Source organism: Myotis davidii, unplaced genomic scaffold (genome assembly GCF_000327345.1).
Source record: "Myotis davidii unplaced genomic scaffold, ASM32734v1 scaffold13, whole genome shotgun sequence".
NCBI classification, from domain to species: domain Eukaryota; kingdom Metazoa; phylum Chordata; class Mammalia; order Chiroptera; family Vespertilionidae; genus Myotis; species Myotis davidii.
The window spans coordinates 2,638,851-2,657,457 of NW_006286243.1; the positions used below are offsets into that span (position 1 = coordinate 2,638,851).

At 38.2% G+C, this 18,607-nt stretch overlaps 1 protein-coding gene across 5 annotated transcripts in view; it reads right to left on the reverse strand.

The window, feature by feature from the left end:
* NTN4 (netrin 4) overlaps positions 1–18,607 on the reverse strand; it is a 117,660-nt gene that overhangs the window by 77,683 nt on the left and 21,370 nt on the right. For all 5 annotated transcript variants that reach the window (XM_006757617.2, XM_015559986.1, XM_015559987.1 and 2 more), the window contains exon 3: positions 245–523. In XM_006757617.2, coding sequence (XP_006757680.1) covers positions 245–523 — 279 coding nt within the window. The remainder of the gene's footprint in view (positions 1–244; positions 524–18,607) is intronic.

Below are 18,607 nucleotides of genomic sequence, written 5' to 3' on the forward strand. Positions count from 1 at the left end.
GATGCTTTCCAAGGAATCTTGTTATCATGCTTGACTATTTATAATTCTAAAATTGAAGATTAAAAAACAAGTTAATAGGCACTTTACAGGAAGGATATGGAGTTGGAGAAGTGAATCAGCAGAGGAAGAAACAAGAAGCACTATGCAAACACACACCAGCTCTCAGGGAACTGAGACTACCCGTGCCCAAAGCTGAAGGTAACTTATGATTTGTTTTTCACTGGTGAGAACTTGTGTTACATACCACGTGGAATACTCCTGGGGCCTTGACAGGTCTGAAGCCATCAACAGGTACACATTGATCAGCATGGCCATTACAGAAGCAGCTGCCCTTGACGATGAAATCATAGATCGCGTAGTGTGTAAAATGTTGAGGCTTTGCATTCAGGTCATTTCTCTGACAGGGACAAAGCTGTTGTTTTAGCAGCTGCACACGAAGGTTGGTGATCTTCAGCTGCTCCTGAGCTTTGGCACTGTAAGGGTTCTCCATATCATATGGTGGTGACAAAGCTCTGAAAATAACCTGTAAAGAAAAAAAAATACCATGAGTATATAAGGCTGTGTGCAAACCCCGGGTTGTTCGCTCCATAGCGTTCTCATTTGATTTGTACCTTGTGCTATCTGTAAGTGATACAATCACAAGAGGTTTCTGATCACACCTGGGGAAGAGCTCCCTGTTATTCCAAGGAAGAGCTGTGCTGCCTGTTTGGATGCAAAAGTATAAACTGAGTAGCCAGCAGAGAACTGACTCTTGAGGTGAAGGCAGCCATGCAAAGATCTCAGGGGAAGAGCATTCCAGGCAGAAGGAACAGTATGTTTAAAGGCCTTGACGTGGAATCAGATGTGGCTTCTTCAAGGAGGAACAACCAGGCCGGTGTGACTGGAGCCCAGGGGACAAGGGGACGGTGTTTGGAGAGGAGGACAGGGGTGGTGCATGGCAGACCATGAATGCAGCCCTTTGAAGGCCAAAGCAAAGTTATTCTGTGGAAGCCACTACAAATCTGTAGGCAGAGAAGTGATTATGATTTGATTTACATCTTTAAAAAACGATAACTCTTGCTTCTGTGAGGAGAATCCTATATAATAAAAGCATAATATGCAAATTGGCTGAACGGAGGAACGACGGGTCAGCAGGGGTCGGGGCTGGCAAGCAGGCGGTGCCAGCTAGACAGGGCACGTGCTAGTGGGCAGAGGGAGTGGATGGCAATTGGAGGGCAGTGGTGACCAGCAGCAGCTGACGGAGGAGCAATGGCGGGGGGGCGGGGGGAGGGCGAGGGCGTGCAGGGCCAGCGGCTTACTTGCTGGCTGGTGCTGTCCCCTGATAGGCCCACTTGTTCGCCTCCTGCAAAGGGAGGCTGGACTGTGGATTAGGGGGGGTGGGCCAAAGTTGTCAGTCAGACATCCCCTGAGGGCTCCCGGACTGTTAGAGGGTGCAGGCTGGGCTGAGGGACCCCCCCGAGTGCATGAATTTTCGTGCACCAGGCCTCTAGTGTATTATAAAGATTGAAGAACAGAAGCAGGAAGACCAGTTAGGAAGCGATTGCAAAATCATGATTCAAAATCACTTACATTTCTAAATGAGGTATAACCCTTTCAAAGACTAATCAGTTATTAATTGGGGTCCCTGTCACTACCAATATTTTCTGTTCTCTTTTACTATATCTGCCTTCCAAGCTTGTGGCAGGATTTTTTGAAATATCCTTACTGGTAGTAAACATACAATTGTTTGAGGGTGGGTTTGATTTCTGAGATTAATCAAAAGTCACATAAACCCAGATGTGGTGAAATATGCGACTGATCAAAATATTTAATGGCACTTTTGATTACATGCAAAGTCTAATTAAGTAATGAGACTGTTTTTATTGTGTAGGTTATAGATGGACTCTAAAGGCAATTTAAAACTTTAGTTCTGAGGAGAAAACCAGAGGGAGAAAGGCATGTCCCTAGTATTAAAAAATAGGGTTTAGATAAACTCCCATTTTGAAAAAAAAATATCTAAAAGTAACTTTCCAAAAAGAATTATTTAAGGAATAATTTGGACATAAAAATTTCATTTTAGAAACCAGTTTTAGCCCTAGCTGGTTTGACTCAGTGGATAGAGTGTCCGCTCGCAGACTGAAGAGTCCTGTGTTCAATTCCGATCAAGGGCACATACCTCAGTTGCAGGCTTGATCCCACATGTATGCCAGAGGCCACCAATTGATGTGCCTCTCTCACATCGATGTTTCTCTCTCTGTGTCTCCCTTCCTTCCACTCCCTCTAAAAATCAGTGGAAAAATGTCCTCTGGTGAGGATTAACAACAAAAATAGAAACCAGTTTTACACTAAGTATGAAAAGGTCAGAACCAACTGTGTAGGATCACATCTCTAGATCTATTGATACAGAATCGTCCTCAGTGAAATATTACCTTGGGGGAGAGGGGTATGATAATTCAATGGACACTTGGCCTTCCACAGCCAATTCTCCATCCAGCGGCCAGAGCAATTCTCTATAAACAGAAGTTGGATCATAATATTCCCTTGCTTAAATCCATTCCCATCCAAAGATTTCTCAATAAAATGTAAAGTTCTTATAATTTCCCCGCCTTATTTTTGTTCTTGGTGCTTATTACTGCCTGACACATTAGCTTTGTAGTTGTTTAATGATTCACTGTCTTCCCAGTCTTGGATAGAAACTTCTATAGAGGAATCATTGATGTACCCCAGAACAATGTCTGGCACAGAGTAGGTATTCAGTACATTTTTGGTAAATTAATTGATTAATTATAACATAATTATAACACTGTACTTGGCATTCAAGTAATAGGTGAGAGGTCCAAATAACTTAACTTCCTTTTATAGGGTCTCAAACAGATTGACATATTAAATTAATGTTATAGCACCTGAAGGTGAGAGGCAAGAAGTTGTATTATAAACAGTTATAAATAACTACGTAATTAACCAGTATCTACATTTCTAACTATTTTTGAACTTACACTTAGTAAGTATACCTTCAACTCAAACAATATTCTGCTCCATTTATTCACATGTCAAGTGGTGGGAAGCAACATATTATGGAATAAAATTTTCCAACAATATGTCACTTATTTGAAAATAAATATAGAAGTAACATATCTCTCTTTTAACAATAGCCTAAGTCAGAACATGATTTTATATTTTGAATCATTAAAAAAAAACATGGAATCCATCATGAGTTTTATATGGGATTTGTTTTCACTATGACATCCCAATTACTGGCATTCTGTTAGACACTCATGAAAAACGCTTGTTTTAAATAAGAGAAATGATGTGACTACCTCCTAGTTTACCAATCACAGTAATGCAAGGACATGGAATAGGGTAACCAGTGCTAACCAAATAAGTATCCCATTGAAAAGTCTAAGGATTATTTCTCTATATTGTCGCCCACCCTTCTTTCTTCTGAACATTGGTGACAACTGTTGGCTCTCTCTGTTCCTGTCACATATTCACCCTTGACATTTACCCTGTTCTCCACAGCTCCCTTCCCCTCCCCCGCTTCCCCCTGGAAACTGTTCACATGCAAGGCTAGAGGAAGATCTGTCAAGGTTTGTAGGAACTTAGAAGCTCTTTTGCTTCCTGAACCCAGACTGGAAGCTGAATGGCAGCTCTGTGCTTGGTGTGCATGACACCACAGTTGGCACGCTGATATCAGCAGGGAAGGGACAGCATGACCCCTGAGGCTGCATGCTGGAAAGGAGACAGCAGAGTGCCACAGACACAAAAGTGAACGGGAATTTAAACCATGAAATCTTTTTACCAGAAAGGAGACGCCTTAATCTGATACCCTGGGAAATGGATCTATCCTGCATCAGGAAACAAAGAGTGCGCCAATCCAGATGCTTCAAACTTCTGGCAGGTCGCCCTTTGGGTCCCACCCAGTTTTTCTTCAAACATCCCCAGAAGAAGCCTGCATGGCACAACTAAAATGAAATAAGAAAAAATGTAGAAACACTCCATATAATGTCAGCCTCTTCTATTTTTGTGCCCATCAGAAATAGGCTGTATTTATGGACTCACCACTGTTTCTCTGTCTGTGATTGCTTCTGAAGATATATTCCTAACAAGACATAGTTAAAAAGTCAGAGGGGGAGTAGGATCAAGCCTACTTTGATGTTTCCAGTGTGTTAATGCTATTGGCCAGCACTTCATGATGTTATTATTTAAGAAATTTGATTATGTTTTAATGATTAATACTATGCTCATTACAGAAAAATCTGTCACTGAAAAATGTAAAAGACAATAAGGCAAATCTACAATGTGATCCACCCCAAAGACATCTAAACTTTCCATCTAAACTTCTGTGTGTATACACAAAGAATATAATATAAACAGCTTTGGCTCTAGCCAGTTTGGCTCAGTGGATGGAGTGTCAGTCCTCAGACTGAAGTGTCCCGGGTTTGATTTTGGTCAAGGGCATATACCTCAGTTGCAGACTCAATCCCCGGCTCCAGTCAGGGTGCTTGCAAAGGGCAACCAATCGATGTGTCTCTCTCACATCAATGTTTCTCTCTCTGTGTCTCTTCCCCTCCCTTCCACTCTCTCTAAAAATCAATGGAGAATATATCCTTAGGTGAGGATTTTAAAAAAGTAAAAAGAAACAGCTTTCTTTCAACTTAACAATTCTAGTCAATAAGAAGAATTCTATATCAGTGGTTCTCAAAGTGAGCCCTTCAGCCCCAGCTCCCCATCCCCACCCATGGCATCAGTATCAACCTGGCAACTTGTTAGAAATGCAAACTCTTGGGCGCTATAGCAAGATGACTGAAGCAGAGACTCTGGAAGTAGGGCCCAGCAACTTGTGGTTTCCACAAGCTTTTCCTAGTGATTCCGACGCCCAATAAAGTTTGAGAAACACTGCTACATTATTTAAAAACCTGGTGAGAATTCCACTGTGTGTCTATGACATAATTTATTTAGCCAGGCTGCTGTGTTAGGCATCTGGGTTGTTTCCAACTTCTCAGTATAACCAATAACAATCTTGGGGCTAAAAAGTGGAAGTTTATATCTTGAAGATACATTTCCAAATGTGAAATCAATGGTTAAAGAAATGAGTAATTTTAAAACCTGTCTGAGCTTCTGAAGGAATCATGGGCCCTTTCCTAACTAATCTTTGGAATCTTCACATTTCTCTGGACTTGCCTCACTTCTTTAAACCTGGACTGCCTTCAAATTTTGGCTAGAGATTTAGATTCTTGGTTAAATGCCATTTCTTATGCCCTAGCAAAGAGATCCTTAAAAAGTTCTGAACAGATTTGAATCACCTGTATGTTAATCTAGTACACCTACAAACACTCTCAATAATACTGAAAATTAGTAAAAACAGTATTCTATATGTCTTGTTTATACTATGAGAAATTTCAACAGAGTATTAATAGTGTAAACAGATTTAAGTAGAGTAACTATTAGCTACGTGATAGTCAAGGAATTAGTTTAGTATCAAACTCATACCTTACATATTATTCCATACCTAAAATTTTATTGCCTATGTTGAATCATAATAATTAAACTTAGTTATCACATTTTTAGAAATGTCTCTTTAGATGCTAACTTGAGGACTATTTCAGTCCAAGTTGATTACCCATCCTGTGGACTCCCATGGCACCTGTTCTTTCCATGATGGTACTTTTACAAGAATACGTTGTTATTGCCTATTTTCTAGTCTGTATCTCACATTAGATTCTGCTCAGTGGGCAGGGATCTTGTTTGTCTGGTTAACAGCTGTGTCCCCCAGCATGTCCCACAATCTGTGGCATATTGTAGCATTTCATTATTATGTTGAATGAATAAATGAATGAACTATCTCTCTAAATAGCATTTTAAAAAAGGAGAAGCCAAATATGGAATAGGGTTTAGAAAAATAAAGGGAGCAAGATGTTTTGCCACACTCTTGATGAGAAGCATGTGAACACATACACATATGTATAAATACCTATGTAAAATATATAATTTCAAATGGCTTTATGGATTCTTTTTCTTCAGTAGCACACAAGATTTTTCATATAGATATTAATAAACATCTATAAATATTAGGTCTTTTCTATGGTTTCTGGTCTAGCTTTTTTAATATACCAAAAATGGAAGCTTCAGGATCATAACTGCAGTTGCTCTTTAATGATTTTTGAAATCCTAGACATCCTCATGTTCTCAAAAACAACAACAACAAAAAACAGCTTTTGCTTTCAATGGCTTTCTTACTGTTTTCTATTTCATTTTTGCTTTTGGTTTTATTAACTTTCTTCTGCTTACTTTGGGTTTAATTTTCTTTTCTTTTACTAGTTTCTTAAAATGGAGCCATAAATGATTGACTTTTTTTTTCTCTGTAAGTGCTTATTTAGTGGCCTCCCACAAATTTTGATGTTGTGTTTTCATTTTTAATTCAGTTCAAAATGATTTCTAATTTCCCTTTTGATTTTTTCTTTGACACATGGGTTATTCAAAAGTATGTTATTGAATTTCAAAATATTTGGGGATATTCCCAGATACCTTCCTGTTATTGTTTTCTAATTTAATTCCTTTGAGGTGAGAGAACATACTTTGTATAATTTGAATTTTTACATTTATTGGCACTATTTTTATAGACTATCTTGATAAATGCTTCTTGTACCACTGAAAAGTTGTGTATTCTACTGTTGTTGGAGCATTATATAAATGTTAATTAAATCGAGTTGGTTGACATGCTATTCAAATCTGCATCCTTACTGATTTTCTGTACTTATTCTATCAAATATGGACAGAAAGGTGTTGAAATCTCCAATTATAATTATCAACTTACATATTTCTTGCAATTTTTGCTTTATGTATTTTGAAGTCTTGTTATTAGGTACATAGACACTTAGGATGGTTATATACCCTTGATGAATTGGCTCTTTTATCAGTATGAAATGTCCTTCTTTTTTTAAAAAAAATATTTTATTGATATTTTACAGAGAGGAAGGGAGAGGGACAGAGAGTCAGAAACATCGATGAGAGAGAAACATCGATCAGCCGACTCCTGCACATTCCCCACTGGGGATGTGCCCGCAACCAAGGTACATGCCCTTGACCGGAATCGAACCTGGGACCCTTGAGTCTGTAGGCTGACGCTCTATCCACTGAGCCAAACTGGTCAGGGCTGAAATATCCCTCTTCATTTCTGGTAATATTCTTTGATCTGAAATCTACTTTATGTAGATAATAATATAGCCATTATAAAAACTTATCTTTTGATTACTGTTAGCATGGTATATCTTTTAACATTCTTTTACTTTAGTCATGTCTTTACATTTAAAGTAAATTTCTTATAGGCAGAATAGTTACATTTTTAAAAATATTTGGAGTATTTAGACTTTTTATACTTAATGTGATTGTTGATATGGTTGTGTTTAAATCTACCATCTGACTTTTTGAAATATATATATACTAGAGGCCCAGTACACAGATTTGTGCACCGGTAGGGTCCCTCAGCCTGGCCTGCGGACATCCCCTATGGGGTCCCGGGTTGTGAGAGGGTGCAGGCCAGGCTGAGGGACCCCACTGGTGCAATATTGGGGCCGAGGAGTGGCCACAGGAGGGATCTAGAGTGTGTCCGGCCCGTCTTGCCCAGTCTCAATCGGCCAGACCCCAGCAGCAAGCTAACCTACTGGTCAGAGCGTCTGCCCCCTGATGGTCAGTACACCTCATAGCAACTGGTCTAACGGTTAAATGAGCGGTCAAACACTTAGCATATTAGGTTTTTATTATATAAGATATTCTACTAGAGGCCTGGTGCACGAAATTCGTCCACTTGGGGGGCTAGGGGGTCCCTCCGCCAGGCCCGCACCCTCTCACAGTCCAGGAGCCCTTCGGGGATGTCCAACTGACAGCTTAGGTCCACTCTCAGTCAGGAATGGGCTTAAGCTGTTTGTCGGACATCCTTAGTGCTGCCGCAGAGGTGGGAGAGGCTTCTGCCACTGCCACTGTGCTTCTGGCTGAGCCCAGCTTCTGGCTGAGTGGTCCAATTGCCCAGACCCCAGCAGCAAGCTAACCTACTGGTTGGAATGTCTGCCCCCTGGTGGTCAGTGCGCATCACAGCAAGTGCTTGAGTGGCCTTAGCGTATCATTAGCATTTTACACTTTGATTGGTTGAATGGCCAACCAGACAACCAGACACTTAGCATACTAGGTTTTTATTATATAGGATTATAAGTATATTTTTCTTCTGTTGGAATGAATATTTTAAGGGCCTTTTTGTTTTCTTTTTTGTTTATTACTTTAACTCTTTTTTGAAAATAGCAGTTGCTTTGGGGTTTATAGTATACACCTTTAACTTACGCAGTCTATCTTTAGGTAATATTTACACTTCACATATAAGAAACTTACAACAGTATTCTTCCATTTCCTCCTCTCAGCCTTTGCACTACTATTTTCATGCATTTGGCTACTACATATATTATAAACTTCACAACACATTATTAATACTTTTGCTCTGAAAAGTCAATTATCTTTTAGAGAGGTTTTTAAAATAAGGAAAAAAAAATTTACGTCTCCACCTATTTTCCCTTTTTGATGATCCTCATTTCTTTGTGTAGATCCAGATATCCATCTGGTATCATTTTTCTTCACCTGAGTGACTTCTTTTAACATTTTCTGTAATGCAGGACTACTGGTGACGAACTCTTTATTGTAGTCTGGAGGATTATTTTGGGGAGCCCCCCCGTGATTGCAAAAGTCTATGTCATCTTCATTTTTGAAAAATATTTTTGCTAGGTAAAGAATTCAGATTGACAATTTTTTTCCTGTCAGTGCTTTCAGGATTCTGCCCCACTGTCTGATAGCTTGCATTGTTCCTGTCATAAAACTGTCAGCTTTACATTTGTTCTTCTGGACACTGTGTTCTTTTCCCTCTGGCTGTTTTTAAGATTTTCTTTTTATTATTGATTGCTAAACAATATGAGTATAATGTGCCTTGGGATAGTTTTCTTCTTGTTTATTGTTTTTAAGTTTTGTTGAACTTCTTGGATCTGTGGATTTTTTGTTATAATCAAAATTAAAATGTTTTTTCAGCTATTATATTTTTTCCATTAGCAAAATTATTTAATTTTTAATTAAACTTATTGGAGTAATATTGGTTGATAGGATTGTATAAGTTTCAAGTGTACATTTCTAGTATACAAAATCTGTATTTTACATCATGTGCCCACCACCCACTCAAATCATCTTCCATCACAATATATTAGGCCCCTCTCCAACTTCTAACATCTTACTACCCCCTTCCCTCTGGTAACCACCACACTATTGTCTTTGTTCATGAGTTTCAGTTTTATATCCCATATATGAGTGAAGTCACATGGTTCTTAACTTTTTCTGACTTATTTCACTTAGCATAATATTCTCAAGGCCCATCATGTTGTCCCAAATTCAGCCATTATTTCTTATTTTTTTTCTGTTCCACTCTTCTCACTTCTCTCCTTGTGGACTCCAACTACACATATATTAGATTGCTTGAAGTTTTCCACAGCTCACTTATTTATTTATTTAAATACTGATTTATCTGTTTTTCTCTTTTTCCCCATTTCATATTGAATCATTTCTATTGCTATGTATTGAACTTCACAAATCATCTCCCTTGTAATATGTTATCTACCAATACCATTCAATTTATTTTTCATCTCAACATTGCATTTTCCAACAGTAGAAGTTCAGTTTAGATTTTTGCCATATTTTCCATGCTATGCTTAATGTGGTGAATCTTTCCTCTACATTCTTGAATATAGAAATAGATATAGAAACTGTTTTAATGTTCTTGGTTACTAATTCTATCATTTGTGTCATTTCTTTTTTTTTAAATATATCTTTTTATTGATTTCAGAGAGGTAAGATAGAAACATCAATGATGAGAGAGAATAATTAATTGGCTGCCACCTGCACACCCCACACTGGCGCTCAAGCCTACAATCCGGAGAGAGAGACAATGATGAGAGAGAATCATTGATTGGCTGCCTCCTACACGTCCCCTACTGGGGATCGAACCCGCAACCCAGGCATGTGCCCTTGGCTGGAATCAAACTTGGGACCCTTCAGTCCACAGGCCGATGCTCTATCCACTGAGCCATTCCAGCCAGGGCCATTTGTGTCATTTCTAAATCTGTTTCTATTGATTTATTTTTCTACTCATCAGGGATTGTGTTTTTCTGCTTTTTGCATAGCTTGGTTGACAGCAAAACATTGTGAATTTTACCTTGTTGAGTGCTGGATATTTTTGTATTCTTGAGCTTTTTTTCTGAGATGCAGTTAAGTTTCTTGAAAATAGCTTAATCCTTTTGAGGCTTCCTTTAAAGTTTTGCTAGTTAGGACCAATGCATCCTTTGGTATAGGGCTAATTCTGTTCTTCTACTGAGGCAATACTCTTCTAATTACTCTATTGATACCTTACAAAGTTAAATTACAAGGCTTTCCACTCTTGTCCTGGTCCTAAGTGATCTCTGAAAATTTGCTCTGTTTTTTCTTTCTCTGCCCTCACGTAGTTTTCTTACAGTCATGTATTGATCGGTACTCAGCTAAAAACGAAATCTCTGGAAATCTTTCCTAAGCAACTCTCTCCTCTCTGGTACTCTGCCCTGCAAATTCTATCCAGACTCTCAGCTGCTTAATTCAGAAAATCCATTAGGCTTTTCCTTGGTTCCTACTCCTTGCACCCCAGCCTGGAAATTCTCTCTAGGAAGCAAGCCGAGGCAATCATAGGGCTCACTTCATTTACTTCTCTCAGGGATCACTGTCATCTGCTGCTAACGTCTAATACCCCCAAACAGTTGTTTCATATATTTTGTCCAATTTTGAGTTGTTTCAGGCAGCAGTGTTAGTCTGGTTCTTGTTACTGCATGTTGGCTGAGAACTGAAGTCTACAAAACCAAGTCAGCTTAACTTTTATGAAATACAACTTATAAAACTACAAACTGGAAGTTTTATAAGTTTAGAGGTGTGGATACATTTAATAGATAAAAAGTCTTGAAAACAAATGAGTTTTCTTATTGGGCACATCAAACAAAGAAACATTAAAAATAATTTAAACTATAAGCATTTCAACTTTGTAAGTTTAATAAATAATTCTTTTATTACTGATTTCAGAGAGTCATAGCTCAGTGGCCTCCTGCATGCCCCCTACTGGCATGTGCCCTAAGTGGGAATCGAACTGTGACCTCCTGGTTCATGGCTCGATGCTAACCACTGTGCAAAACCGGCTGGGCTCAATAATTCTTTTTTAGTAATTTGTATCTTTTAATAGATAGGTAAGCCCTCACTATAACTCTATAATTTATTATACCTATTATAATTTTATTTATTTTATGCTTTGATGCATCTTTGTGTTCCCATCTAAAACCTTGTCTTATAGATTCTCAAAAATACCATATTGAAGGAGTGAATCAATATAGAATCATGGTAATATAAATATAATATAATTTTATTTATATGTTATGCATTTTGTTCTAAAGAGACTATGCTAGGTACATAGTATTTCATAATAAATTTTATCTTACAAAATATATTAGTTGTATGCTAATCTTATACTACACCCCACATGACTAATAAAATTTTACTTCTTAAAAAAATGGATTAAATATTTATTAATATTAAAAGACTCTTTGAGTGCCAAATTTGAACAGTTATATAATTAATTTACATCAACTGCAAGAATGACAACACATTTAGAGAGGAATCCCTGGAACTTTTGCCTAACATCTATAATAAGAGTGTAATATGCTAATTAGACCGGACATCCTTCTGGACATCCTTCTGGATGACCTTTGGGACAAAGCTGGGGCTGTGAGGGAAGCCCAGGCCCTGGGTGCCAGAGGAAGCCGGTGCTGGCAGGCGGGGGAAGGAGGCCTACTCTTGCACAAATTTTGTACATCAGGCCTCTAGTAATCTAATAAAAAGGTAAATCACCTCACAGTAAAAACTACTTCTACATAAGAAAAATAGTTACATTTCTTCCCTACTCTATTTAAGTCTAATTAGAATAACATCTAGATCAAGAAACATTTTCAAATGTGTTATAAAGACATTATTTGTTTTATGTGGTTGTTTACTAGTGGTTTACAAACAGCATCTGGTTAATTCAGTGGAAGTTTGTTACTACACATCAATAATTGTTCATTGTTAGGTTGATGACATACCTAAGACCTACATGTAGAAACTGATATTTTTGTCTCCATTTCTACTGTTCATCAAGCTATCCCCAAACTGAAAACTCACCTATTTTTATGTTCATAAAATAGCATTGGCAAAGGCCAGAAAAGGAGATCCACACTTTAGTTTTGTACTGTCACCTCACTAACAAGGAAGGTTTTATGTCAATTGACTTCTGAAGCCAGTTACTGGCACCATTTAAGTTAAAGTTTTAGGTATTTGAGATGAAAAGCTCAAAGAGCATAGATTCCTTAAGTGACTACAGGTACCCTAATATTAATATGTTCTTGAAACAGGCTTTCTGCCTCCCTGGAGAGGTAACCTTTTGGAAAGTATGCAAGTTTCAGCTTTAAAAGGGCTTCAGTGAGTGGGAGTTCTGGTTTCACGAAGAGAGAAGACTTGACAAGGAGAAGATAGCATAAGTGACAGGTGGGCATCTGCGGGAAAGCAGCTGGTTGGTTTAATTTTAGAACATTTGTCCTTGACTGTGTCACTTTAAGTGGAGCACCTACTTGTCTTAGAGAAGTGTGTCTGTCTTTTGGGCAGCACCAAAATCCTTTTGCTTACACTCTAGAGCATTAGGCACCCTGCTTCATCAGATAGTCCACCTTTTAAAGTGGGAGAGTCTTATCTACTCAACTAGTCCTTCTAAGATAGGACAATATAACCTAATAAAGCTCTCAATGGAGCGAGCTGAGGAATGCAGTGCACTCAAGTGACTTACTTGTACGATAATAACCTCGATTTGTAAGTACACAAAAGCCTCTTTGCATGTTTCAAGGGCATATTTACAGTTTTAAAGCGATGAAAAGGCAGCTTCTTAAATATCTTCAGTGGGGTGGGCAATAATAAAACTGCAAGGAGGAATGAGAAACAAGACAGAAGACCAGAATAAAAATTAAGATGGGGGCTGAAAGTAAATGTTAAAAATCCTCCAATACATGTGGAATTCTAGCTTTCCTTCACCCTCAGTAGTTGCAACCATAGGATTTGAGTGTCAGAAGAGTCCTTAGCAATCGATGATCTTGTTGGGCTAGAGAAAACTGAGGCACAGGTGCTTAAAGTGACCTGCCAAAGCTCAACCAACAGGTTTGTGACAGAGCTAAAACTAGAATCCAGTTTCCTGATCTCCAATGTAATAATTTTTCCACTGTATCCCATTTTATATGTGTTTCGCAGCTAGCCATTCCTGGATTAAAGTTAAATTTAAAATGTAGGGTCAAAAAAATTATATCATTTATCCCACTTCCACTTGTCATCCTAATAATGGATAGGATTAACTGTGCCACCTTTATTCTGTTAATGGGTGTGACTAATTGTACCCTTGATAAAAGTAATGATTCCTGGTTGATTTACAAGGATGCAATGAAGATTTTTTTTTTAATATCGGATGTAGAAATGCCTTGAAAAACAATGTTCTTTATAAGTAAATTTGGTTTGTGAGTAGCTTTTCCTGAGGACCTGCCTTGTTTTTGCCCATCTCCCATCTTTGGGACTGAGCCCTATCAGTGAATGTAGCCCAGTGGCTAGGAGCCAGATGTTGACTGTCTACCGGGCCAACTTCCCAATATTGATCACCTCTGTTTCTTATCACCATGCTGGGCACACAGTTTGGATCATTGATACCTTTGGGTTGCTTTACCTATGCTGGAAATTACATGCATTATCTCTCTGCGATCACTGCCCATTCCTTCCAACTCTTGCTCCTTCTCTTTGTACTGAACTTTATACTCTAGTCATACTGAACTCCATTCTGTTCCTGGAAAGCCCCGTGGTCTCTCCCTCCTTTTCTGGCCTTTGCCGATGCTGTTTCCACTGCCTGGAATACTTTTCACATCTAGTTGCTGTGCCCACCCACTACTCCACACCTTTATTTGGCCAACTCCACCTATCTTTTAGGTGTTATCTTAAATGTTCTTTTATTCAGAAAGCTTTCTTCGTCATTCCTCTACAATGCTAGCTTAGATGAGATGTTATTCCTATGTGCTACTCCAAGCACCTGTCATTTCCTCCAGACCTAGAACTTACAATGTCTATTTTAATTGCTTATGTTCCTCTCTACACTTTGAGCACTATGAGGGCAGAGGGCCTGGTCTGCTTGCCTACTGGTGTATTGCTAATTCTTGGCACATATAAGAATAAACACATAAAAAGAATAAATACATATTTGTTGGAAGATCATACTCATGCTTAATGATTTCCAATTTCACAATTTTTTAAATTTGACTTCATTCTTACAGTAAACCTATGGTATGGTTTTATTCTCTCTCATTTTTCAGATATAGAAACTCTGAAATGATGTTAATTGACTTGTGTAAGGTCACCTAGCTAGTGAGTAGCTGAGCTAGTATTTGAACCCAGGTTAGTAGAGGCCAAGTTCAGTGTTATTATCATTACATTACAGCTAACCTTGGTTGATTATAGACTAATTGAAGTCTTAAGCACATCTTCAGGGGAATTAAATGATCAGAACTTCCTTTCAGGAGAATAAATCTGGCAAAGAAGAGCCTGAACCATGGTGTAGGCAGTGGGGGCAGAGTGGGCAGAAGAGTCATTTGTTAGAGGCCAAAAAATGAATATCAAAACAAAAACTAAGAACAAAGGGCTAAGTTTTAGGAGGCACTCATGGTTAGAGGTCAGAAGGAAGCAAATGAGCCAGAAATAATGCCAAAAAAAGAATCATTTGAGCAGTGTAGAAAAATAATAAAAATTCATCATCATAGAAGTCAAAGGAAGTGGGAATGCAAAGAAAGGAAATATAATTAATAATGGCAAATGCAATTCAGGAGGCAAGAAAGAAAAGAAAAGGTCTGGGAGTTTGGCTGGCTCACAGAAGACTTTTGAGAGCCTAAATAGAATAAGGGACAATTTATAACAGTTTCAAGAAAGAATAGAGAACAAGCAAATTAAAGCAAGAAATAAGTGATTGAAGAATTTTGGCCATTTGTTTAATCATTCATCAGTTGATAGACATTTGGGTCATTTACAGATTTTGGCTATTAAGAATGTAAGTGCTATGGACATTCAGATAAAAGTCATTGTGAGAACACAAGTTATTATTCATGGGTACTTAGGAGAAAAATTGCTAGGTAGTATGGTAAGAGCATGTTTAACTTTATAAAGAACTGCATGCAAGACTGTTTTCTAAGGTGATTGTACTGTTTTTGCATCTCTACTAGCAATGTATGATGAAAGTTTTAGTTATTACACATCCTCATCCATACTTGGTATTGTCAGTCTTCATAATTTTAGCCTTGATAGTAGAATGTGAGCAGTATCTCACTGTGCTTCTAATGTGCATTTTCCTGTTGACTAATACTGGTTAGCACCTTTTTATGTATTTATTTGACATGCATCTTCTTTGAGGAAGTATCTGTTCATCAAACTAAATAATTTTCTCACAGTGAAGGAAACAGTCCTATATAATAAAAGCCTAATATGCTAAGTATCCAGTCGGCCATTCAACCAATCAAAGTGTAATATGCTAATGATATGCTATGATGTGCACTGACCACCAGGGGGCAGATGCCAGCAGGTGCAAGTGGGGCGGGCACCATCAGTGTGTGGGAGCAGCACTGGGAGTGAGGCTGCCAGCAGACAGGGACCAGGAGCCACGCGGAGGATGGGCCGAGACCCGCCCCATGCCCACTGCAATCTTGCGGCCCACAGTTCCTTTCAAGGTACACAAATTTGTGCACTGGGCCCCTAGTATGTACATAAAACACTTTCCCTGACTGCGTGCCATAGAGAACCATAGTTGGCAATGACAGCAGCCCCCCCTTATCCTTTTTTTCCCCTTGGTTTAAGTTACCCTTGGTCAACCGTAGTCTGAAAATAGAATATTCCAGAAATAAACAATCCATAAGCTTTAAATTGCGTGCCATTCTGATAAGTCTAATGAAGTCTTACTCATCCCTCTTGGTCCCTTCCTGGGGTGCAGCATATCTACACTGCATATGCTTCCTGTCCATTAGCCACTTAGTAGCCATCTAGGCTATCAGATCAATGGCTGATATTGTAGTACTTGTGTTCAAGTAATCCTTATTTTACTTAATAATGGCCCCAAAGTGCAAGAGTAGTTTAAACTTTATCATAGGTATGTATGTATAGGGAAAATGGGAGTATATGTAGAGTTCAGTACCATCTGCAGGTTCAGGCATCCTCTGGAGGCCTTAGAACAACATATCCTTTGGGGATAAGCAGGAGACCACTGTAGTTTGACTTTAAAACTAACTTTTTTTAATTGAAGATATGTGTGCCTATTGAGGGTTTTTCATAATGCAAACCTAGAGTAAAATGTGCTTTCATCTTTTCATTTAGGAGCCTTAATCAGAAACAACCAAAATGTCCTGATTAAAGTTTTAAAAAAATATCACACTTTAAACACTGTTGCCCTGGTGAGAACATCCTGGCTATCACACAAATAAACTTCAAAGGGACCTCCCGACTTTCCCTAAACTACAGACAAATATTTGCTGTTACTGTTGTACTAGGTAGCATAGGGCCGCTTTGTCCTTCATTTGTAGGAGACCTTGAAGATAGTTATTTATCACCATCATGCAAAGTTTTACCACTAGAGATGGATCTCATTTACCTTTTCCCATTCAATTCCAGTCTGGAATATAAGGATTAATTGCAAGAGATGAATTAAAGGTGAAAAGCAAAAGCTGAATTAGAAGGAAGGACTTGCAGAAATAAAAGCCAGTAACTGGCTTAAAAAGTAAAAAGTAGATATTGTTTTCTCTATTTTGACCTACATTTAATGAATTACAATTAATACAACTAAAAGACTGGTAGACCATGCCGTAACTGGTTTCGCTCAGTGGATAGAGCATCAGCCTGCGGACTCAAGGGTCCCAGGTTCGATTCCGGTCAAGGACATGTACCTGGGTTGCGGGCACATCCCCAGTAGGGGGTGTGCAGGAGGCAGCTGATTGATGCTTCTCTCTCATCGATGTTTCTAACTCTATCCTTCTCCCTTCCTCTCTGTAAAAAATCAATAAAATATATTTAAAGAAAAACAAAACATGATACAGCCTCTTTAGAAAACTGCTTGATGCTTATATATATATGACTAGTAAACTAATTTATAGTATTCATAATGACAGAAAATAGTAAATACCATAAAAATTTATTTATGTTTCCTTCTGCTCCAGAGTAGAGGTTATATAGAGAAGAGTTGGTAGTAGAGAATTTTTTTTAGAATATTTAAATCACTGGGCTTACAGAGCAAGGAAGCCCACAATAGAAATTCTGACTTCCAAAGAGAAACAAATTAAATCTCATTCAGTTTCTAAAAATATTTCTTTTTTATACTTAAAATTTTTATTTATTTATTGTTAGAGAGAAACATCAATTTGCTGTTTCACTTATTTATGCACTCATTGGTTGATTCTTGACCAGGGTTCAAATCTGCAACCTTGGCGTATTGAGACAACACTCTAACCAACTGAGCCACCCAGCCAGGGCACTTTCTTATACTTTGGATGAGAAAAAGACATCTCCAGTCTGAATAGATTGCAAACTTGGCTAATATAAATTCTAATTGTATCTCCCATCATCATTGTCATTTTTTTTCTCCTAAATGATGACAAAGCTGTGATTAAGTAAGATAAAATTCTGGGTCTGTGTGACATTAAGCCTTTTAATAAAGGAATTATTATCATTTACTATGTCATTTATTTATTAATTCAATCATTACTTATTGAGGAAATATTCCATATGGTAGGTCCTCTGGATACAAAACTGAATAAGAAAAACAAACAATAACACGCATAGATTTCAGTTTTCCCCTAATTCTTGAAAATTAAGCTCTGTCAAAGTGATGTTAGAAAACAGCTCAAAATAATCTTAAATATCAGAGGAAAACATAAGGCTACTTAACCCAAATTTCTCAATGCAGGAAGTCCCACTAGAATACTTGACATCCATTTAGTCTTGACTAGATTCCACACCTCATCAGGGAGCATATTTCATTTTGTGATGGTTCTAATCATCAAAGAGTTCTTCCGTTTTACCCTGGCTGGTGTTGCTCAGTTGGTTGGGTGGCGTCCCATGCACCAAAAGGTTGCCGGTAGTTTGATTCCTGTTCAGGGCACATGCTAAGAGTTGTAGGTTTGATCCCCAGGGAGGGTGGGGGTGGCATACAGAAGGTACTCAGTCAATGTTACACTCTCAGGTCAATGTTTTTCCCTGTCCCTTCCTCTTTCTCTAAAAATCAACAAAAAAACATAAAATGTTCCTTTGTGTAAAGCTGGAATCTGTCCTATGCAACTTGTAAACTTGACTTGGAGCTATACAAAGTAGGTTTATTTTAACTTAAATAAGGAAGTGCTTATTTAAGTCTAAATATTTAAGGGCAGCCATCAACTTACCTTTCATTCTCCAGGTAAAATATCCACCATGTCTCACTTCACACACTTTCTAGACCAACTACCACTTT